General features: G+C 38.0%; 1 protein-coding gene across 6 annotated transcripts in view; it reads left to right on the top strand.

The window, feature by feature from the left end:
* Positions 1-22,442, top strand: part of TFDP1 (transcription factor Dp-1) — a 54,151-nt gene extending 31,709 nt beyond the window's left edge. For 4 of the 6 annotated variants that reach the window (XM_082303745.1, XM_082303744.1, XM_082303747.1 and 1 more), the window contains exons 4-12: positions 1,566-1,672; positions 5,654-5,775; positions 7,156-7,321; positions 7,517-7,663; positions 11,252-11,320; positions 12,678-12,829; positions 13,608-13,774; positions 14,378-14,459; positions 21,116-22,441. In XM_082303745.1, the coding sequence (XP_082159871.1) occupies positions 1,566-1,672; positions 5,654-5,775; positions 7,156-7,321; positions 7,517-7,663; positions 11,252-11,320; positions 12,678-12,829; positions 13,608-13,774; positions 14,378-14,459; positions 21,116-21,263 (1,160 nt within the window). In that variant the 3' untranslated portion in view covers positions 21,264-22,441. Of the gene's footprint in view, positions 1-1,565; positions 1,673-5,653; positions 5,776-7,155; positions 7,322-7,516; positions 7,664-11,251; positions 11,321-12,677; positions 12,830-13,607; positions 13,775-14,377; positions 14,460-17,352; positions 19,867-21,115 lie in introns of those variants that run through there. The other 2 variants (XM_082303748.1, XM_082303749.1) reach the window with 2 other exon arrangements.
* Positions 22,443-23,821: the final 1,379 nt, after the last annotated feature.

The following is a 23,821-nucleotide window of genomic DNA, read 5'->3' on the forward strand; positions in this document are numbered from 1 at the left end:
TCAAATAGATGAGGCGTCTTAACTTTGGAAAGCAGTTACAACTCTTATTTTATACTGGAAATATAATCTTCAGATTGCTTTGTTTTTTGTAAAGCAATGAGGAAGAGGTTGAAAAAAGACACGTTCACCTCCAGGAAGCTGACACAAGCACTAACAGCCAGGGCAGTTTATATCACTTTACTTCATTCTGCAGAGAGGAAGAACACACACAAAACAGGCCGTGATAGGGATGGGTGTACTTGAAGGAACAGGAAGGCGTAACAGACTTATGACCTAGATAGCTGCTGACTTTCTGAAAGAGCACTGGAAAGTCGGTTAATAATGGACGAATGACAGGCTACTGTGCATCCTATTCAAATTTGGGGGACTGAGAATAGGTTCTTGTATCAAGCTATCAGTTTGACATGGTGTAGTAGTAGCAGCTAGGAAATACAAGCCTTTTGGAAAGCAAGGGCTTAAACAAGATTTGAGTTGTCTCCAACTTTCTGTAGACTACCTGAATGTGTAAGAGGGATGGTAGGCATCAAGGGCTTGTAAGGGCCATTCCTGATACAACCGTTACAAAAATGCTTACTTACTGCTTCTGTATTGGATAATGGGAAAAAGAAAGGAGGAATGGGAATTGTGCCAAGTCCTTCTGGCCCCATTCGCCCCTTTAAAAGTGATCTGAGGGAAAGAACTGCTAAACCTCTCACCTGACAACCAAATGACAGATGTTTCAGCAAAATAAATGTCTCCAGTATTTTAAGACTTGTTTGTCCCATTGTTCTTTTTCTGTAGTTAGTCTTTGTTGCTTCTTTTTTGTTTGTTTTGTTTTTTTTTTTTAGCTATGGCATAAAGCATCGAATTGCTAGAGGATACCTGGCTTGGTATTTTTGTAGTTGAATTTTTGTTTTACATTTACAATTTTTTGTTTTACTTGCTTACCTATCAATGGTGATTGTGGATGGCTTATGAGCAGGAAGAGAGCAGCTTTCCCTGAAGGGTTGCTCTACTGTGTTGCATGTATTTTGCTCAAATATTGAATTCTTGAAGACTTTTGTTCTTTAATTCCTTGCCTTCAGCTGGGAGGGGGCGCTTAGAGGAAAACTGGGAATATTCCCTTGGAAAGGCCCATGCTAACCAAATTTTACCTCCTGTAGACCAGCATGCCTCAGAAGGGTATGTCATACGCTGGGGCATTGGGCATGTTTTTCAGGTGGTGTGGGAAAAGATTTCAATAGCCACAAAGGATAGGGGTAGAAGAAAAGGGGATTATGCTTTCTGTCAGATATCCATTACTTCTATTACTCTGCTTTGAGAGAAAAATTGGAATATAAGGAATTAAAACATGTTCATACTAGATCACTGACCTGTAAGGTTACACAGGAGAAAGTTTGAGAGAACATATGGTGAATCTTAATTTCTTTTTTTGCTTCAAATGTGTAAGTGCTACGTTTATATTGACTCCCTATGCAGTTCAGACCTAGTTTCTGTTAATACGCATTGGTAGTACAGATGAAACTGGAATTGCTGAAATAATACAGTGTGGCTGACCTGAAGTTATCTACTTGTATTTGTTTTAGGGGTTGTTTCTCTGTTGGCTGTTCATCCTTCTACAGTAAATACGCTTGGAAAACAGCTCCTGCCAAAAACATTCGGACAGTCTAACGTCAACATTGCACAACAAGTGGTAAGGAGACTTCACGTTTTTTTTATTGCTTGTACTGTTACTTACACATACTGTAAATCTGACTTGTAGCTTGATAGTCAATATCACTTGTCATGAGCAGACAGTCTGAGCTTGTTTCTAATTTTAATAGACTTATGTTAAAACAAATGTTCTTTTGCATAAAGAAATGCAAAGATGACTCAAAGCAACATGCAGATACCTGAATATTCAGATGGCTTTATCTTTTGATAGTTTTGCCACTTAAAATCAGTGGCTCTTTCAGATTCTCCTTTGAAATCTGGCATAGGGAGATGTAAATTAAGTCTATTAGCGCATTTTTATTGAGACTGAAGTTAGGTGGAACAAATTGAAAACAGAGCTACATTTCTTAGTGCTTAATTTAGATAACCTTTTGCTTAAATACTTGTTGTGAGCTTTGTTTGAGGTATACATTAAACTAGATGTTTCAAAGAATCTAATGCAATAGATGATACACAGGTTATAAGAAGTCACTTTTATAGTGATTAAAATTTGGTGATCTGAAAAGAGTTGGTCTCAATTAATCTTCTGGAAAGCAGCTGTAATGTGTAAACATCTGAAATGGAATGTCTTCTAGTTGGGTTTCCTCTTCATAGGAAAGCAGTTTCCCATCTACCTTTCCCAACTTTAAGCTCTAAGGAGCGTTTTATAATTGAGGCTACCTGAATCTATAAACCGTACTGCTTCAGCTGTACAGATGCGGTGCAGATCATTCACTGTGCCCTGTTTCCGGCAGTGGTGGTGAATTAACTGCTTCCAGCAGCCACTTGGAAGTTAAGAGTGTAGCGAAATGACTGAATGAAATTGCTCCTTCGGTATGAGGCATTTTATCAATAAATTTCCAAACAGGGAAGTTCAGAGTAGTTAGGCATTCTTTTAAAATCAGTAACCAGCAGTAGGAGGAGAATGTTTTAACTATAGATCATAGGCTATAATGGCACAGAGGGGGTCCCTTCTGGGCATTATTGTGAAACGGTGTACCTACTTGAGTTTAATGTTGAAAATGAAATGTTCTTTCCGGTAACTGACAAAATCTTCTCTTAAAGTACCAAAACCAGGGGTTTAATAATGAAATTACAAATAATCTGATGCTTTTTTAAACTTTGAACAATGAGTATATTAATGTTCACAACAATGTTTATATACATATAAAATAAATTCTTGTGTCTTCCATCACAAGTTTAAATTGACAAATCCTCATCTGTATTATCTATGATTAATTTTACATGGTAACATTATTAAAAATAAATGATTCTGAAATGAAAACTAGTCTTAATGGTGGGTTTGTTAGTATGGTTACTGTGGGAAACTTACATTGGCAATCATCATTTTTTCAGCACTTTAAGTCTTACTCTGAACATATTAGTATTAGATTTTTTTGTGAAAGAAGGGGCCCATATCAGCATATTTGTATTGGCTGTTATCAGTACAAAATTAGATGCTTAGTTGTATGTCATTGAAGAAGAGATGGAGGTTTTGTTTTGTGAATATATATAGAGAGAAATTTTGGGTAAATTTCTGTTGACTTTACAGTTCTGAAGGGGATAGCAAGAACTATTAAAAAAATTACCTATAGAACCCTGAAAATTAAGAGGAGATAAATTTTCTGTCAATGTGCAAAATGATCTTGGGAAGAGAGTTGAGGAGTTGGCTTGTGATCTTGCTCAACTTTCTAACCTTTGACTGGCAAAACCAGGTTTTTAATAGTTAAGTACTTAATTTTCTGAGCTTGTGTTCTTTGTTCAGGTAGTCTGTTTTCTTTTTCTTAATACCGTCCCCATATCAGTTTTTCTGTTGAGTACAGTGAAGTGGAGCGTGTGCTGTCCTGCTGTTTTCCCCGTTGTCCTGATCTTATTCATTATCAAGGAGCTAAACTGTAATCTTGTTCTCTTTTGAAATGAGGAAACTTAAGAGAAACAGCAGGCACTTATTTTTCTACTTTTGCCCTCCCCCCCTTTTCTCTAAAACCATCCTCTCTAATTCTATCTACAAGTTGTCATTTTAGGATGTTCCCAGTGACTTGATACTGCTTAACTCTTCATTCATGCTCTTTTCATTCAAAGTCATGATTTTTTACGAGCTTGTGAGTAAAAGTTAGGGGCATTAACATTTTTATTAATGAGCCAATAATACTAAGTAATTCCTTAGAAGATTCTGAAACTGTGGACTGTAGGGTCTTCCTTAGTAGTGATACATTAAAGCATATAATTCCAGCTAGTTTGCAGACTTTTATGAGTTCGAATGGGAATACAGAGCAGGTTCTGAATGTACTAAATAGACTTCACTTTTCCACTCTAGAAATGAGCCTGTGAATTTGTACGTGCTTCCATTTATTCCTTTGTACTGTTGAACATTTCAAGACACTGCTGAGCACAGTAGATGTCCGGGGTTTACTGCTGCCAAATGGTTTGTTTTTATCGCAGCTGTAATTCCACCCCCTCCCCTGTACTGGCTCGGCTCTCATCTTACTGCACAGTCACACAGATTCTAGATGTGGCACCAGGGTGATGGTGGGGCTGCATCAGAAGTTTCAGTTATGAAAAGCAGTAGAGGAGATTAGTTGACTTTCCATAAGAATTAGAAACGTTTTAAGTATGGAACAAAGCTACTGGAAAGGGGAGGAGGACCTAAGATTTTCCAGCTGTCAGAAGTGGATGTAAAAAACTTCTAAGTTAACTAGTCAGAGAGGTGGTGTAATATTAAGAGACAGTATTTGGGGAAAAAAAGACATCTGTTTGTCCCTCCAGGCAGCCAAAATCACTAAAAGTCACTAGACTAACTTTTGCATTCTACATTTAAAGGTTATTCAAATTTTGATTCATTTTAACTTTCACACATAAAATGTTTCATTTGGGGTTTTCAGTTTTTCTGTTTTACTCTTGTTGAGGCTAAATGGTTGAAGCTAGCCTGAGAAAGAAACTTAAAATTTTGTTGGTGAGGCAGAATGTGGCTGCAGAAAAATATAGCAAGCTTGTGGGTGGTTATGAGTTTAGGTTCGTTTGATGTTTGTTTCACTTACCTGATGTCAGGGATGCAACCTCCTCTTTCCACTGGGAGGTAAATGTACCCCCAAAAAGTAGGCATATCTTTCTACAAAATAGAAATCTGTACGGTATCACTTTGTTTTCCTAAATACATATTCTTTTAGAAAGTTCCATCTATAACATTTCTGAGATGATAAAACATGATCTGTAAAAGTGGGAGTTTTGCTTCAGCTGGTTTCACAGATAAGGAGAGCATGGCTCTGTGCGCGAATGTGTGTTACTCATGATCAAATTAGCACATCTTCAGGGCTACTTACCTGTAAGCTGGAAGACTGTGATCAGCTGAGTGCGTGCTCGTAACATGTTCAGAATGGAATGGTTTTGCCTAAATTGGTCTCTCTCACTGCAATGATAAAGAAAGGTGGCCCTTACTCTTCCTCACCTCTAATGTAATTGCATTTTGGTTTTGAGTCTGTAGTGATAGAGACTGACTGCAGGAGAGAATTTGGCCTTTCTTGCAACAGCTCTGCATTTTCTCTCTGCTTTTACTGTTTTTTCAGATCTTCTTGTTTCATATGTTCATATTTTAACTGTAATTTACTGCAACTTCTTTATACATAGTCTGGCAGGGTTGGGGTTTTTTTTGTCCTTTTTTCCCTTTTTCTTTGGGGGGGGAGAGGGCGTGTGTATTTTGATCTTGTCTAAGTTAGTGTTGAAAAGTGTTAAGAAACACAGCAAGCATGAAAAGCTCATTTAAGAAGGATAAAATATAAATGCTCATTACCTAGGGAGTGTTCTAACTATATAATTTGTAGTCTGAAGGTTTTTGTGCTAGTGTGTATAAATTCAATGCATCTAATAGAAGTAGGCGGAAAAAAGTATTATTGTTGTTTTAATAATGCATCATTTGAATCGTGCAGCATATAAATATCTTGGAATACTTAAGATCATTTTCCAAATTATTTTATCTTTACTGTAGGTTATTGGTACACCTCAGAGACCTTCAGCACCAAATACTATCCTGGTAGGAAGTCCACATACACCTAACACACATTTTGTATCACAGAACCAGACTGCAGATTCTTCACCGTGGTCTGCTGGGTGAGCAAGATAAAAGTTACAAAGGATTAATAAATTGTTTGGAATTTTTGTTCTAAATGTTCACTGTGATACTGTATGTACTCTTCAGGCTAGCAGTGTGAGAGAGACAGTCTGTTTACCTTTCCATCAAGAGCACTTCAACATTAAAGTATATTGTATTAAAATCAGGAATAGTCACACAAGAATGAATACGCCCTCATTTGTCGTAAAAGCAACTAGAATATTTTCTGTAAACTCCGATAGATGTTCTCACGTTACTTACATTTAGAAAATGTAGCTCCTAAAAGGACACAGGAATTCATCTGGCTTGATTCAGTTAATTGCACATTTCTGTTTTGCTTGTGTATTTCCAAAAAAATGGAGTACATTTCAGATGGAACAAGTGTATCCTGAGGTATCATTTGGAATAAGAATGTAGTCCTTATTGGGAAAAAGTGTTAGATAAAATGAATGCATTCTTTTGGTGTGTTTTCTCATGCAAGCTTGTTTATAAGGGTCTCTTGTTAAATGTAGTTGCTTTAAGACTAAATTTATCATCAGTGTCTTGTTACACATAAATAGATTTCTACTTTGGAATTACACAGTGAGATGAGATGTAGAGAATCGAGAGGTTCCATTGCTGATACTAATTTTGTTGATACTTATATTTTTCTTCAAGTTACAAGGAACTTTTTATTTAAAAGATATGCAGAAAACTTTGTTATATTTCTTGTATCTTGTAACTTTTGAAGTTTTCATAGCAACTTCATATACTGTATAACTCCAAATCTGTGTTTTAGTAATAGTGTAATGTTTAGTGAGTTCAACCAATATCAGGCTTCATCTGTTCAGTCAGTATCAGACTTGCCTAGAAAATGCTCAATCAATTTTAATTTTTTGTGGTCAAACTAGATGGGCTATTTAAATTTAAATTAAAAAAAAAAAAAAAAAAAAAAAAAAAAAAAAAAAAAAAAACCAAAACCAAAACCAAAAAAACGACAACAAAAAATAAGACCAAAAAAGTTATCTCCTATAATTCACTTTTCATATTTAGCATTTATCCCCCTATCCCTTCTTGTCTTGAAGACTGGAAGATTTTCTTTATTGATGTCTTCAAGGAATAACTGTATTGTTAACTTATTAACTTATTATCTGCTACTGGAGCTAGCAGAGTTGCCAAAAGAATGAATTTGTACTGTGTTTCAGCATCAAGATATTAGAATTGTTAATTATTGTAAATTGTAGGGGAAAAATTATAGGAAAAAAATGTTGGGAAGGGGTGAGAAGCAGAACAAAAGGGAAGGCTTGTTTTTTTGCAGCAGTGTGCCTGTATTTGAAAAAGAGACATTAAATATTCCAAAGTTCAAATCTTCTTAAAATATATATTATACGTATATTTAGGAAGCGGAACAAAAAAGGAGAGAAGAATGGCAAGGGTTTACGTCATTTCTCTATGAAGGTTTGTGAGAAGGTACAAAGAAAAGGAACCACCTCATACAATGAGGTGGCAGACGAGTTGGTTGCAGAATTCAGTACCACTGATAATCACATTTCACCAAATGAATCAGTAAGTATATGGGAGGTCAATTACATGTGAACTGAATGGGGGAAGAGAAGTTTCTTCTGAGACTTTTGTATTTCTTTTCCTACTGCTAAATGAAACACTTCAGACATTACCCAAGTTTACCCATTTACTGTAATATATTTATTTTCAAATATTTTTGTCACAGGTATGTTTTTGATTAATGCACTATGTCTACAGCAGGCTTATGACCAGAAGAATATTAGACGACGTGTCTATGATGCCTTAAATGTCCTTATGGCCATGAACATTATCTCTAAGGAGAAGAAGGAAATCAAATGGATCGGTCTACCTACTAACTCGGCTCAGGAATGTCAGAATTTAGAGGTATATATACTAGGAAGTACACAATGGCTTTGTGTTTGAGTAAATGTTTGCAGCTTGATACAAGATGTGTGTGTGATCTGAGATAGCGATGTGGTCTCTTGACTTTTTTTAAAATTTTGTTTGTATTTACAGAACACACATTTAAACTTCCAGATTGCTTAAATGGTTTTTTTGGGTGTTTTTTTGTTTTTTTTTGTTTTTTTTTTTTTTAATTCTTTGATGTCAAAAATACAGCTCTGTCACAGCTTTTACAGTATATGTGAAATGGTTCTGAGTGGAAGTTAATCAAACCGAAAGATTAGTGTGTGTTGCCAACATTGTAATAGTGGTGCTCAAGAGTCAGGAAGATTGTTTTCTCCAGATGCCAGACAAATAATACATCTGTGATGATAGATGTTGCATGTAGATCAGTATATACATGCATTGCTCCTTTGTTGCTGCAGGCTTTATGTATTTATGACATTTGTCTTACATGAACATGTCAGACTTTTTTACTGCATGTCTTGGGTAAGAAGTAAAATGTTTTATACTGAAAGGCATTTGTAAGTTCTGGCAGGGTTTTTTTTTTTTTTTTTTAGTATCCTGAGATTTGCTGGATGATGAAGTTAACCGAGGTTTACTGAAGTCAATTCACTTTATCTGAACAGAATGAGACTTTGTGTTTATTCTTAATAAGTCTGAATTCCCTTCAGCGGGACTGAAAAATCAGTGTAGAAGCTGACAAATTGGAAAAAATGTTTTGGAATCTATCTACAAAGGGCTAATTCTGTGGAGATTTTTGTTTGATAATGATAATTGATTTTTCAGTACTGTAATTGCTATCTAGATGAAGAAACTATAGGATATCTAATCAATCTGAGTTTTACTTAAACATTTATAATCCCAAGTGAAAATTATTAGTTAAGGTGAGTGATAATTGGGGCATAAATAGTAGGGCGAGTATGGAAGGTGAAGTGATTTGAAGATGACAGTGCCGTGTGCTGAATAGGGAATCAGCTAGCTTGGAGGGATTTTAAAAGTAGATCTCTTTGGATCTGTCTCACAAAGTATGGCATTGCCAGTAATGTTGGAGCAAAAGAAAGTGTGGCTCATTCAGCTGGGTTTGATGTCATGATTGATAATGTCCTAAGGAAGAGTAGGACAATATTAGTACTGAAGTAAAAAAAGCAACTTAATGCACAGTGAAAGTTCCTGCGTCTTAAGATGGGAACAATGATAACTTCTGATACCAAAGTGAGAACTTGTTAATTGGATGTCACAAAGAGGAGGAAGGAGTGCTGTTAACCATTGAGTAATTGAGCCGCAAGTGTAATACAGCCTTGAAAATAGCAAAAATCCTGAGATGTGTTGAGCTTACTTGAGGAAATTGCAGGTTTCCTCCCTTCCCCATTATTGCTGCATGAGTATTCCAGCTCTTGTTTCTGCACACTCTGTTGACATTTAAATTATTAGTGACCTTACCTGACAAGTTTTGCAATAAGATTTTTTTAATGCATTTGTGGAGGCTAATGTTTAATTGGTGAAATTGTCAAGCCAAATAAACTTCTTTTACCATTCCATCTGATATTGCTTAGCTTCACCCTCAAACTGTTCAAAAATCAAGCCAAATAGTTTATAAGGGAACATAGGAGTTTGAGGGGTTCCCTATCAAGTATTTAGTATTTTAAGTCTTTTTAAACTTGTACTTTATGTGTAAATTAGAATATTAGATTTGGTAAAGTACGTCCTGATAATGCAAAAAGAGAGAGTGAGGGGCAATTAATAAGGTCTGTATCTTGAAGTAATATGGTAAGCAACGTAGTTTACATGCATGTGATAGGAAAATATCTCAGGTGAGTTGTGGTAAGTTTTTTGGGGGGACGCTATTATTTGACATATTTTCCAATGCTAAATTATAAGACTTGGTCCTACCTTTTTTCTTTTTTCTTTTTTTAATATAACATCATGCCTTTTTGCAGTTTTTTGAACTGTGTACACTTCTGGGTTTTGTTAGTTTACATCGAAAACAAACAGAAAACTGCATTCAGGTGAATTTTTAACTCCAGTCATTTTCTTGTTAGTTGCATATTTAAGGACCTAAGAACAAAAGTTGATGTTCAGGCCAGCAGTCTGTCTGTCCAGTATCTTGCCTGACAGTAGCAGTTACCTAGGAAGGAGTATAAGATTAGAGAAAGTATTTAGTGATATTTTCTCCTGTAACTTGTGGTTCAGGCATAACCTGAGGCAGATATAGTATCCTTCTATTTAATAGCCCTCAATTAATTTTTCTTCCACAAATTTTTACTTTGTACAAAGTTTGCTTTTAATATTGAGTCCTTCGTGGCAGTGAGTTTCAGGTACATTAGAAGCTTCTTATGAAATACCTTTTGTTTGGTTTTGAACATACTATATTTGGCTGATCTCCTGATTTTTTTTTTTTTTTTTCTTTTTTTGATTGGAAGTGATAGTGACCTGGTCATTCCATATTCACTTTCTCCATCCTACTCATGGTTTTATAGGTATCTCCCATGTTCTCCCCCGTTATTTCGCTCTCCTTTCTGTAGAGTCCTAGTTCATTCATTATTCCCTTGTATGGAATCTCTTCTGTACCGTAGATTATCCTGACTGTTCTTTTGTGTAGTCTTTTTGAAATAGCAACACCAGACCTACAGAATTCAAGATGTAAATGTTCTGGTTCATACACTGATGTAGTGGTAATTTCTGTTTTGTTCTCTGTTCCTTGCCTAATAATTCAAATTTTTGGCTGCTGTGGTGTACTGAGCTGATGGTTTTTGTAGATACTGTAATCTAAGATGTCTACTGAATGTCATTTTATTTCTAAATTGTGCATGGATGGGATTATGTTTTCTCACACATGTCACATTACGTTTACCAAAAATAATTTTGATGATGTAATCACTCAATGCTACAAGACACTTTGAGTATGCTTTATGATGAGCTCTCTTTTTACTATGCCAGGTAAACCAGCATTATCAGCAGATTCTGTCACCTTGCTGTTCATCCCCTTATTATGATACTCTATCATTTGAATAACAGTCTGTAAATTAAGCCCTTGGGGGAATCTGCTGGTGAGCTTCCTCTGCTGAGAAGGCTGTTTATTTCCTACCATTTTGTCTCCTATCTTTTATGTTATTACTTAGTATGTATTTAATACTTGAGGACTTAACCTTGGGCTCCATAGCAGCTTCATTTCTTTAAGCATCTTTGATGGATCTTCTCCGATACCTCCAATATCAGTAGACTACATCAAGTAGATCCTTCTGGTCTACATGCTCTTTACCTCCTTGAGAGAATTTGGGTAATTCTTTGAGGCATAACTTCTGTTTGCAAAGATGTTTTTACCCTCTCCCTGATACATTGTACTTCATTCCCCAGTGTTCTAATTATGTTTTTTGTTACAGTCTCCATCAGTAGTACTGATGTGAGTCTTGATAGGTAAATCTCTAAATTATCTGCAGCACCTTAATGATTGACATCATATGTCCTGTCTCCAGTTCTCTGATCCTGAAATGATTTTAAGGGGAGAAAATGTTGATATAAAACACTACTTAACACCAACAAACTAACCAATCCTTTTTCTGTCTTAAGGTGGAGAAACAGAGGAGACTTGAAAGAATAAAGCAAAAACAGTCTCAACTACAAGAACTCATTCTACAGGTACAGTCAAGGTACTCTTGTCTATAGGGCAAGGTAACTTATATCTGTATTCCTGTTGTTTTATGCTAGTGAGGGATGGGAAACTTCTAAGAAGACTAGAGGTGAATTTCAGGATAAGGTATATGCAGTTTTAATTTAGCACTGTAGTTTAGCTGGGACCATGCTGTTGGCCATTTCTATTGGAGAAGCCAGCAACCTTCCATGAGTTATGATGAATTCTTTTGCAGTTTCAAGTATTTTTAAACAGGATTTATGCTGACAGGAGCTGTAATTCATACTGTACCCTCTGAATTTTCCAATTCAATTCTTGTATCTAGAATGTTTTTCTGTGTTAAGAATCCATAGATAAAATTATGTGACTGTAGAGGTCATCTTTCCTAATGCTCTGTCTTGCCTTTCTGGGACGTTGCTGCCCCTGCTGTGTAAGTGGCTTAACTGCTGTGAAACCGTTGCTGAACTCCTTCCCAGATTTCCCCTAGTACACTAGGGGAAGCAGTAGTCTACCCCCAAAGTCACTGTGCTGCTGGTTCACCAGAATGTATCTCTTAGTAGTTGCATTACCTACGCAGTAAGAATGAGAATCTCAGGAAGAGTACGCAGAAAAAAGTACAGACAGCTGTGGGACAGCAATCTCAACAGCTGTCTGATTTTTATCAGCCTCTGTGTTGGCTTTGGATTTTGTTTTTAATTCCTGTTTATTTCATTTGATTCCATGACCGGAAGAATACTTTTTCTTAGTTTGGTGGCTTACTGTAAGATTTATAACTTGAGTTTCACTAGTTAACTTGAGTTTTTAGTTCTTAAAATTGCTAATCTTTAAGATGTGAACATTCCATTCTGAAAAGCAGTTTTGGTAAGATGTGAAAGTAAAGTCGCTAATCTTAGCTGAGTAATTCAGAAACCTAACTTCAGACATTCAAATCCCGAATGTTAACTGTTTTTAGCATACAATTTCAGCAAAAATACAGTGTTAATCATTCAACTGTTCTTGTGGAGTGCAGTAGCTAGCAGAGAATAGTAAACAGAGTGGAAGTAGGATGCTATATGAAAATTCCTTTTTCCAATCATTATTATCTCTTCATTCTGTCAAGGATCTGTCCAAAGAACTGTCCTGTTGTAGTTATTACAATGTGCATTTTTTTTTTTCTCAGTTAAGTTTTACTGTGTTGTATTTTTCAATACTATCATTTGAGTCTCTTCTTGCATCTTGGCATGCAGGAATATGGTGAATACTCTCTGTTCTTTTCTGCGTTTACTTGCTGCAACCATTGCTGGTATTCTTTATCTGAGGAAGTTTTTTGTTAATGGTATCTTAAAGGTTTAATTCATACTTTCATACCACTACTGCTTTTTCTAGCAAATTGCCTTCAAGAACCTCGTTCAGCGAAACCGTCAAGCAGAACAACAGGCAAATCGACCGCCACCTTCCAATTCTGTCATCCATTTGCCATTTATCATTGTGAACACCAGCAAGAAGACAGTGATTGACTGCAGTATTTCAAATGACAAGTGAGTTAACAAAGTTTTCTATCTGGCTTTTGGTACAGCTATGAGTTCTATGTCCATGCTAAAGTGTTAATCTAGATTTGTTAAAAATGAAATACAAATAAATTTACTTGTGCCTTTTGTAGATCGAGCACATGCATTTCAGACAGGTAAAACTTAGTCATGTAGAATAGAAATGGAGTTTTATAGAGCTTTTTAATAAATAGAATAATTGCTTTCACATTTAATAACTTATTTAAGACTATCTATAGATGTTAGAAGCAAAGTAAGGCAGTTGTGCTGAAGTTTGATATAATATTTACCAAGTAGTGTTTTCCTTTGGCTTGAACATGATGAAATGCAGCCGGCAGAATTGAAAATGGATTTTGCTTTCAGAACTGCTGTTCTCTACTTCTGGTTCAAAAAGCTAGGTTTTCCATCTGCTAAATAAAAGCTGAATGTAGCAGTGGTTTCTCCTTGCACTGTTAGCTTACTAGAAGAGCTTAAAAACATGGAAAAAAATGACACAGTAGGCAGAGGAATGGGATTAAATCAAAAATTATCAAGCATGCAAAATGTTTAATTAAAACTCTGTACTGATAAACCTGTTAATGATTTATATAGTGTGTCTAATTACAGTTTGTCACTTGCTATCAAATACATAAATCTTGAAAAAATCTGATTGCTTAATGTGATATGTCACTAACACTGTGTGTTAAGCTTTTGAAATCCTGCAATTCCTGAAACTGGAAAGGTAGTTAAAGTAACTGAAGCTAATAGAGACTTTTTTTTCCCTCTCCAGGTTTGAATATCTATTTAATTTTGACAATACTTTTGAAATCCATGATGATATAGAAGTACTAAAACGAATGGGAATGGCTTGTGGGCTAGAATCTGGAAGCTGTTCAGCAGAGGACCTAAAAATTGCAAGGAGTTTGGTTCCTAAAGCTCTGGAACCATATGTGACAGGTTAGTTACTCCAAGAAGAGCTGTTTTGTTTTCCTCCTTAATACGGGACTCAAGGAAAAAACATGAAAATATCTCAGATCAGTTAATTTCCGCTGGTTTGTGGTGAAGATTTCTAACACGTTCTCAAATATATATGCTTTCTAGTGTACCTTAGGGTTCAAATAACTTCGTGATTCATAGAGATTGGGTGTTGCTTTTTGCAGAACCATGTTTTGCGTTATGCCTCACAAGTAGATCTTTGCAGTGTATAATTCTTTTAAGAGGACAGTACTTACAGTTGATTCACCTGCAAAGGCAAAAGGTAGTAAGTGCAGACATGGTCATGGCTTCATTTTGTATTGTTTTATCATTTTCATGACATAAGAATACTGAAGACGTCTGACTTGCTCACTTCAAAATAATTTTTTTGAATGTATTTTGAAATTTTGCTGTTGTGCTAGCTTCTTGGTTTTTAATTATGCTATTTTGTATATAGCACATCAGTATGTTTTGTTGTTTTGGTTGCAAGGCTCCTTTTCTGGCCTTTAAAAGGATTAAGCATTTCCACTGAATTAGATGAGTGTGTTTGGAAGTATTCTTGAAATTGTGTTGTTCGTTTTACAGAAATGGCTCAGGGATCAATCAGCAGTGTATATGTCACATCTTCATCAGGTTCTGCATCAAATGGCACAAGATTTTCAGCCAGGTGAGATGAAATTATCAATTAGTTTTTAAAGTCTGTGATCATCAAAGAAACTTAATTAGAGATTAAATACTTCATGAAACAAGTTCTGTTTTGATTAAATGTGGTGTGGATATGTGTTTAAGTTTATTCTCAGACATCGCTTTTACTTGAGTAGTGGTGGTTCTTGCCAGTGTCATTAAAGAAACCTTTTCCTGCATAGTGGAAAAGAAATTGATTAGATTGGTGTTAATCTTGAATGTGTTATTTTTGTTTAGTTTTGTATTTGTGACCAAAAAAACAGGTACTTCCCTAAAGATTTAGTATGGGCAAGATTCTCCTTTGGTCATTAGTGTCTAACTGAAAAAAAGGTTTTGGTCTTTTGGTTTTAAACAGCATCAAAAGCTGATAGAGTGATAAAACGTAACTTGTATTTAACTGTGTGGACATATGTAATTTCTGAACTTAACTATTATTTTTCTCTTGCTATATAAGACACTTTCCTTACGTAGTCACTGCTCACTAGTTTCTTGCTGTTGCACTAATCAAAAAGATTTCCTTCTGTGAGCTCTGTAAGTTGTAAAATGAGTCAAATATCATTGAAATGTTTAACATTGTTAACAAATACTCGAATTGAGCAAGCTGATTCGCTGAACAGATTATCTGTGAAAGTGTTCATTTTCTACCAGTTGTTTCTGTTACGTCCAGAAACTTAGTCTTATCCAAAAAGTTAGTTAAATTTCTGTTGTATGTGTAACACAGCTGATCCAATCTGGTCAATTTTAGAACTGCAGAATGGTTTGGTTGGAAGAGATCTTCAGAGATTATCTCTTCCACCCGCCTGCCATGGACAAGGACATCTCTCACTAGATCAGATTGCTTAAAGCTCTGTCCAACCTGACCTTGAACACTTTCAGGGATGGGGCATCCACAGCTTCTCTGGGTGACCTGTTCCAGTGTCTCGCCACACTCACTGTAAAAAAAAAAAAGTCTTCCTTATATCCAATCTAAACCTACCTTCTTTCTGTTTAAAACTGTTGCCCCTTGTCTGTCACTGCAGGTCCTGGTAAAGCATCTTTGTATTTCTTGTAAACTCCCTTTAAGTACTGAAAGGACGCAATAAGGTCACCCCAGAGCCTTCTCTTCTCCAGGCTGAACAACCCCAACTCTTCTCAGCCTGTTTTCATAGGAGAGGTGTTCCAGCCCCCTGACCATTTTCATGGCCCTCTTCTGGACTTATATCAAGTCAACGTTTGTCTTTTACTGGGGACCCCAGAGCTGGATGCGGGACCCCAGGTGGGGTCTCACAAGAGCAGAGTAGAGAGAGAGAGAGAGAGAATCACCTCCCTCAGCCTGCTGGCCGTGCTTCTTTTGGTACTGCCCGGAATATGATTGGCTTTCTGGGCTGCAAGCACACATTGCTGGCTCATGTCCAATTTTTTGTCCACCAGTACCCCCGAGTCCTTCTCCACAGGGCTGCTCTCAATCCCTTCATCCCCCAGTCTGTATTAATACTGGGGATTGCCCTGACCCAGGTAGATTACTTCTGTAGATCTTCCTTTGTTCATTGATGCGTTCACTCCATCATAGAAGATCACTAGATTAGTCAGGCACAATTTGCTCTTGATGAAGCCATTTTGGCCATCACTAATCACCTCCCTGTCTTCTATATGCTTCAGCATAACTTCCAGGAGGATCTGTTCCATGATTTTAGCAGGTGCTAAGGTGAGACTGGAAAGGAGAGGGCACGTTCTAGATTACTTTGGCTCTTTCCACAATAGTGACTGCTCTGTGTCAGAATCGCTGGCAGGCTCTGCCTTGTAAATTGAGAAATTGCTATACCATTGAAATTCTTAAGGAAGTCCTAATTTTTAGGACATTTTTTAAGCCATTTGTATTTAAAGGCAAAAATCCTGTATTGATAGGATTTCTTTAGACAAGGAAATACAGCTTTATTCTTGTTCTCTGAAGACAGTCTTCTGGCAGCTTTTTCTCACCCATCTGCTTTCCGTCAGAGTTGGAAGGAGGTCCTTCTAAACATATAGTACCTAGCTTACTTTGAAAGTCTAATGCAATTACATTTTTAAAGCGTTTCTTGTTTAAAAAAGAAAAAACTTTTTGTAGATGATAGGCTTACTTGAATGCAAAGCAAAAAAAAAGAAAAGGAAATATCTTGCAAGGGAAACAGTTATGCTCAGGGATGTGTGGGACTAGCAACGGTGAGGAGTGTGGTTTATGTTCCAGGCTGTTCCTGCTGCCCAAAAAAGTGTGGGGAATTCTGCCTGCTTTGTGCTAGGGAACTGAAGCTTGAGTGAGAATACTGCCAAAGTATCTTTAGAGAAGCAGAACTTACACGGTACATAAAATCTCCTGTTTTCACTAAGGCTTCTTCTGTGATAATGAGCATGGTGTTAGTGAAAAAGAGCACATGTATTTTTAAGACTTTGAAATTTGAATAGGCCACTACTAGCCAGAGGCCAATAGAAAACCAGAAGCTGACAGTGGTTCGTTATCTTGGTGAGAATGACAAGAACAACTACCACTTATGTTTCTTAGGAGGTAGGAAAAGAGGAATGACAAATTATGTTCAATTATAGTACCTGTGTAAATATTCATGGCAGTAGGAAACTACAAGATGTGTAGCTTTTCTGGTACCAAAAATTGCTGCGAAGGCAAATAAAGGCTGTAAATTTATTTAGCAAGCTCTCTAAAGAAAGTATACAGAAGACTAAAGATGCTGCTACCAATGCCTTCATCCCAGTTTCTTTGTCTTACTAGGACACGGAGTTTATGAAATCCAGTTTCATTTTTATCAAAAAGAGGGGAGACAGGTTTTTGGGTTTGTACTTTCAAAGTCTGCAGGAACACAATAATAATCTCCATTTTTTTTTCTTTGTTTTTGAAACTGCTTCTGCAGATAATTATGGAGAACCTGTTATAAGTCATCTGACTACAGATATCTTTAGGATCTTCCTTTTGAATAAGTGTGCAGAACAGCAGAAACTCTCAAAAATGTCTTACAGGATATGTTTTCCTTGTGAGCTTCTAGGGTGTGTCCCTGCAATTTCATTCTGTGTGATCATCCCCCTCCACCTGGGGATGGATGAGGAGCCAACCGAGAGCTTATGGATCAGGATTAAAGGGAGGGCAGGGACAGGTGACTTTACAGTGGGGATCTGCTACAGGCCACCTGACCAGAAAGACCGAGCGGATGAGGCCCTCTATAGACAGATAGGACCAGCCTCATGTTAACAAGCCCTGGTCTTCATGGGGGAGTTCAACTGCCCCAATATCTGTTGGAGGGACAACACAGCAGGGCATGAGCAATCTGGGAGGTTCCTGGAATGCGTTGATGGTAACTTTCTTCTCCAAGTGACAGCGGAGCCAATGAGGAGAGGTGCTATGCTGGACCTTGTTTTCACCAACAAGGAGGGGCTGGTGGTAAATATGAAGCTCAAGGGCAGCCTTGGCTGCAGTGACCATTAAATGGTAGAGTTCAAGATCATTAAGGCACCAAGGAGGGCACACAGCAAGCTCACTGCCCTGGACTTCAGGAGAGCAGACTTTGGCCTCTTCAGGGACCTGCTTGGTAGAGTACTATGGGATAAAGCCCTGGAGGGAAGAGGGGCCCAAGAAAGCTGGTTAATATTCAAGGGTCACCTCCTCCAAGCTCAGGAGCAATGCATCCCAACAAAGCAGAAGTCAGGCAAAAACACCAGGAAGCCTGCATGGATGAAGAAGGTGCTCCTGGACAAACTCAAACACAAAAAGGAAGTCTACAGAGGATGGAAGGAAGGACAGGTAGCCTGGAAGGAATACAGAGAAATTGTCTGAGCAGACAGGGATCAGTTTAGGAAAGCTAAAGCCCTGATAGAATTAAATCTGGCCAGGGATGTCAAGGGCAACAAGAAAAGCTTCTATAGGTACGTTGATAATAAAAGGAAGACTAGGAACAACGTGGGTCCTCTCCAGAGGGAAATGGGAGACCTGGTTATCTGGGATATGGAGAAGGCTGAGGTACTCGGTGACTTCTTTTGCCTCAGTCTTCACAGACAAGTGCTCACGCCACACTGCCCAAGTCACAGAAGGCAAAGGCAGGGATTGGGAGAATGAAGAACCACCCACTGTAGGAGAAGATCAGGTCCGAGACCATCTAAGGAACCTGAAGGTGCACAAGTCCATGGGACCTGATGAGATGCATCCACAGGTCCTGAGGGAACTGGCGGATGAAGTTGCTAAGCCACTATCCATCATATTTGAGAAGTCGTGGCAGTCTGATGAAGTTCCCACTGGCTGGAAAAGGGGAAACGTAACCCCCATTTTTAAAAAGGGAAAAAAGGGAGACCTGGGGAACCACAGGCCAGTCAGTCTCACCTCTGTGCCCAGCAAGATCATGGAGCTGATCCTCCTGGAAACTATGCTAAGGCACATGGAAGATAAGGAGATGATTGGTGGCAGCCAACGTGGCTTCACTAAGGGCAAATAATTTTGGACAAATTTGGTGGCCTTCTGTGATGGGGTTATAGCATTGGTGGAAGAGCAAGTGATGTCATCTACCTGGACTTGTGCAAAGCATTTGGCACTGTCCTGCACGACATCCTTGTCTCTAAATTGGACAGACATGGATTTGACGGATGGACCACTCGGTGGATAAGGAATTGGCTCGACGGTCGCATTCAAAGAGTTGTGGTCAACGGCTCGATGTCCAGGTGGAGACCAGTGATGAGTGGTGTTTCTCAGGGGTCAGTATTGGGACCAGCACTGTTTAACATCTTAGTCGGCGACATGGACAGTGGGATTGAGTGCACCCTCAACAAGTTTGCCAACGACACCAAGCTGTGTGGTGCAGTCAACACGCTGGAGGGAAGGGATGCCATCCATGGGACCTTGACAGGCTTGAGAGGTGAGCCCGTGCGAACCTCATGAAGTTCAGCAAGGTCAAATGCAGAGTCCTGCACGTGGGTCGGGGCAATCCGAAGCACAAATACAGGCTGGGTGGAGAATGGATTGAGAGCAGCTCTGAGAAGGACTTGAGGGTGTTGGTTGATGAGAAACTCAACATGACCCGGCAATGTGCACTTGCAGCCCAGAAAGCCAGCCGTATCAAAAGCAGTGTGCCCCGCAGGTTGAGGGAGGTGATTCTCCCCCTCTACTCCACTCTGGTGAGACCCCACGTGGAGTACTGCGTTCAGCTCTGGGGCCCCCAGCATAAGAAGGACATGGACCTGTTGGAGTGAGTCCAGAGAAGGGTCATGAAGATGATCAGTGGGCTGGAGCACCTCTCCTGTGAAGACAGGCTGAAAGAGTTGGGGTTGTTCAGCCTGGAGAAGAGAAGGCGCCGGGGAGACCTTATAGCAGCCTTCTAGTACCTGAAGGACGCCTACAGGAAAGCTGGAGAGGGACGTTTTACAAGGACATGTAGCGACAGGACAAGGGGTAATGGCTTTAAACTGAAAGAGGGTATATTCAGAGTAGATATAAGGAAGAAACTCTTCACTGTGAGGGTTGTGAGGCACTGGAACAGGTCACCCAGAGAAGCTGTGGGTGCCCCATCCCTGGGAGTGCTCAAGGCCAGGTTGGATGGGGCTTTGAGCAACCTGGTCTGGTGGAAGGTGTCCCTGCCCATGGCAGGGGGGTTGGAACTAGATGACCTTTAAGGTCCCTTCCAACCCAGACCATTCTATGATGACAGACCCTTGAATTAGCTCCATACAACAGCAGTGTGCATGATTGATTATGTGCATTAGCTGGATTAAAAAACGACTAGTAAACATTTTTTAAAGCAATTTTTTAATGATGAATGTCTTCCGAGTTGGAGATACTGTTTCTGTGATTTTTAGAAAAACATTTTGTCAAGAATTTGTGACCAAGTTTAATAGCTTATCAGACTATTGATTAGCAAGTAATGATGGAGGCAGGAATGGCTCTATTAAAATACTTCTGCATACAGTTAATTCATCTAAGAACAAGACATTTCGGACCATATCTACAATACATGTGTGTATTTTGGTGGAAAAAGAACACATGCAAGTAAGAAAGTGGATACTCTCTAAACCTATTTGCTGATCCAGGAGGTTGATTTTCAGTGTAGGGATACTCTCACGGAGGGAAAAATACAAGATGCTGAAGAGTTTATTTTGGCTTGTTTTGTTTTAAACTAGAAAAGAAAAGCATAATGAGAAGAAAACAATTTCAAGTTAAAAATACAGCACATGTAGCAATGATAGTAATACATAATAACAAGGAATTAAGGAGAAGCTATTAATTCCTTGATTTTCCAAGTCTTTGAATCAGGATTAGTGCTTCTGAAAGGCATGATGCACTTGTGATGCAAGTGTCCAGTGCTACATAAAAATTTTAAAGGGCTTAAATAGCTGTGTAGCCTTAACACTAAATGTAGTTTAGAAGAAACCTGGAAAGCATACTTCTAAGGTGCCTGTGAAAGGATTTCATCTTTATATTGAACCCAAAGGAAGAAACTCACTAAGAACCATTTCAAAATTACTTCATTTGTTTCAGCTTTTGAGAAACAACTTAGACATATATTAAAGACAATTTATAAAGTAGCAGTGGCAGATTCATTAAAGGAATGGAAATAGTTATATGATTATATTTAAGAGCACAGTAAACTGAGAAAAATTTATTAAGCAATGCCAGCTGGCCTCTTTTTCTTTTTTCAGTGACTTTTCCAATGGTGGAGATGGGATGTTGGCTACAAGTTCCAATGGATCTCAGTACAGTGGCTCCAGAGTCGAAACACCAGTTTCTTATGTTGGGGATGATGACGACGACGACGACGATTTTAATGAGAACGATGATGACGACTGATGCCCTTTGCTTGTAGACTATTTTTTGTTAAAATTCAGCAAGCTTCAGGAATAAATTGTTCTAGGGAGAAGTGTCTCAAATTACTTTGCCCCATCCCTCAAGGAGAATATTGGTAAGCAGTTCTGAGTTTAGAAATTGCACCTCTGATAAGCAAACAAGGATTGTTTTACGTAGGATATTTTTAAATGTGGTGTGGATGTGTGTTTTTGATACCAGTGTGTTAATGCAGAGCCTTTATTTACTCTTGTTTTAGGGGTTTTTGGTTTGTTGGTTGGTTTTTTGTTTGGGTTTTTTTTTTTTTTTACTTGAAGGAAAATGGATTTTGCCCCAAATGTTCTTGCGAAGTTTGCTAAAGAAAATGTAGACACATCATTGAGAAATAAAATGCTATCCTTCTGTGGAAAATGAATACACTGAATGGCAATTTATTTGGAGTGTATTTTGATTATGCCACTTTTTGAGGGATAGTGAGCTAATGTAGTAGTGTTTTTTGTTAATCACGCAGTGTCCAAAGAACCAAACAAGAAAGATACGTCCTACTTTTTTACATGTTAAATTCCAGAAATGTTGTTGTGAACTTATTTTCCCTTAAATTATATCTAACATTATGATTCCATCAAGTTTATATACTTTTCACTGTATGTTGGGACATATGAATTACAAAGTTTTTGGCAAATGTTTACTGCCAGTTGGTGCAGCTATATAAAATGTCTTGAAGGTTTGGAATGATTTATTGCTTATGGTAAAATTTGCCTGATTTCTTACAGGCAGACTTTGGAAACTTTTTATTATATAGTTGTTTACATACTTATAAGTCTATCATATAAAGACATGTACTGAAACAAATGTTTGTATTTGTTTCATAAGCATCTTCCTGTAATCTATTATAAAGTTGAAATTAAATATAGAGAATGTTTTAAGTTTTTTAACTCAAAATTTGTCAATCATTTTTAATAGTTCATTTTTATAAAAGGAATTTCAGGGCAGGTGGTAGTCTTTTTAAATTTATTCACAAACAATTAACTGCACAAATACTGTCAGCTGCCTATTCTAAGACAGTAGTCTTTTTATTGAAACACAAATAAACTTTTCTGTAATATTTTATGGAATATAAAGAGACTATAATTGTTTTACTTGTTTAACCTTGGCACTGTTAGTTTTTATTAATAAAACGCGCATGGGCATTTTTAACAAGCTCTGTGGTTTTTCTAATTTCAGGGTTATTTTAGAACATTCCGCTTCCTCTCATCACAAGACGTAGAATTAACTGTCTCAGGATACTGCATCTGCACTACAGAGGGCCCAGATTTTTTTGCTTTGATTTAGTAATTTGTCCTTATAGCTCTTGGTAACTTACGAAGCAAAAAGCAATATCTTACCATGTATACTCTCTTCTTTCATGTCTCCTGTTGCTCCTCAGAGTGTCAGGCCAATCTTAGTACTCCCGTGTCCTCAAAACAGGTCTTCATCTACTGTCCGTATATTTCCACCTTAAACCTTTTTGTTAGATCACATCCTCTGCCACTGAACCGGCTCAGTCACTCTGCAGGCTGCTACCAGAGTCAGGATTTGTTGCGTCCACAAACTGCAGGGAGTCACTGCAAAGACAACTTACAGTCTAATAACTGCTCTGCCTGTCGTAAGGGCTCCTGGATGCACGTAAACCCTGTGGTAAATATGAAGTGTTACGTGTTTTTTTTTTTTCTCTGAGGGATTGTGCCTTGACAAATCTTCTGTGGTAAGGGGATGTGGGTGCTTACTACAGGACAGTTGATACGCAGTGAACATTTTCTAATTGTATCAAACCTTGTTGTAATACGAGTGAACCAAGCAAATTACTTAATTTTATGGGCCTGGAAAAACCATTTGGGGGGGCTAATTGAATGCCTTTCTTTGCTTCTCATTGAAGATGTCATTCTTTGCAGTGCTACGGCTAGAAGCAAGGTTCTTGTTGCGGCTGAGTCAGCTGATTCAAATTGTCTTAGCTGTTGAATGGCAGTTTTATCTGCAGAGCCCAACAATAGTCATCAAGGAACTTTTGACAGTCCAAGGGGGTTATTCCAGTTTTCCCTTACATTCTACATCTCCAGTGTATGATCCAAGATTTACCTGCAAAGTGTGAGTATAGGGATGTTAGGTAAGGAAGACTGAAAGCATCTGACAGTTTTCTTTTGGTTCTTACCAGTGGAATAGACCTCCAATGAGACAAGGTCAAGGTGGGAGTGAAAGTGTGGCAAAACATACATTTCAAAAGATGTTACTTTGCTTGCTTTTGGTTGCTGATGAATCTCTGAAATGGAATTTGAGAGTTTAAACAAGCAGCATTGGAATGGTTTGGGGGAACGAATCTATATTACCTTTGTTTCAGGAGAGCTTTCTAGTAAAGGCAACGATCAATAACAAGAGAAAGTCTATTACTTTTTAATTACTCGCTAGATTTCAGGCGGTTACCTGGTCATAGTGTTTAGGTGAAAGGGGGAGGGGAAAAAAGAGAAAAGAGACCAATGGTGAGGGAGGAGGTGGAAATGAGGAAAGGAGACTTGAAGAAGTAGAGGGAG

This window comes from Platalea leucorodia (genome assembly GCF_965183815.1).
Source record: "Platalea leucorodia genome assembly, chromosome: 2".
NCBI classification, from domain to species: domain Eukaryota; kingdom Metazoa; phylum Chordata; class Aves; order Pelecaniformes; family Threskiornithidae; genus Platalea; species Platalea leucorodia.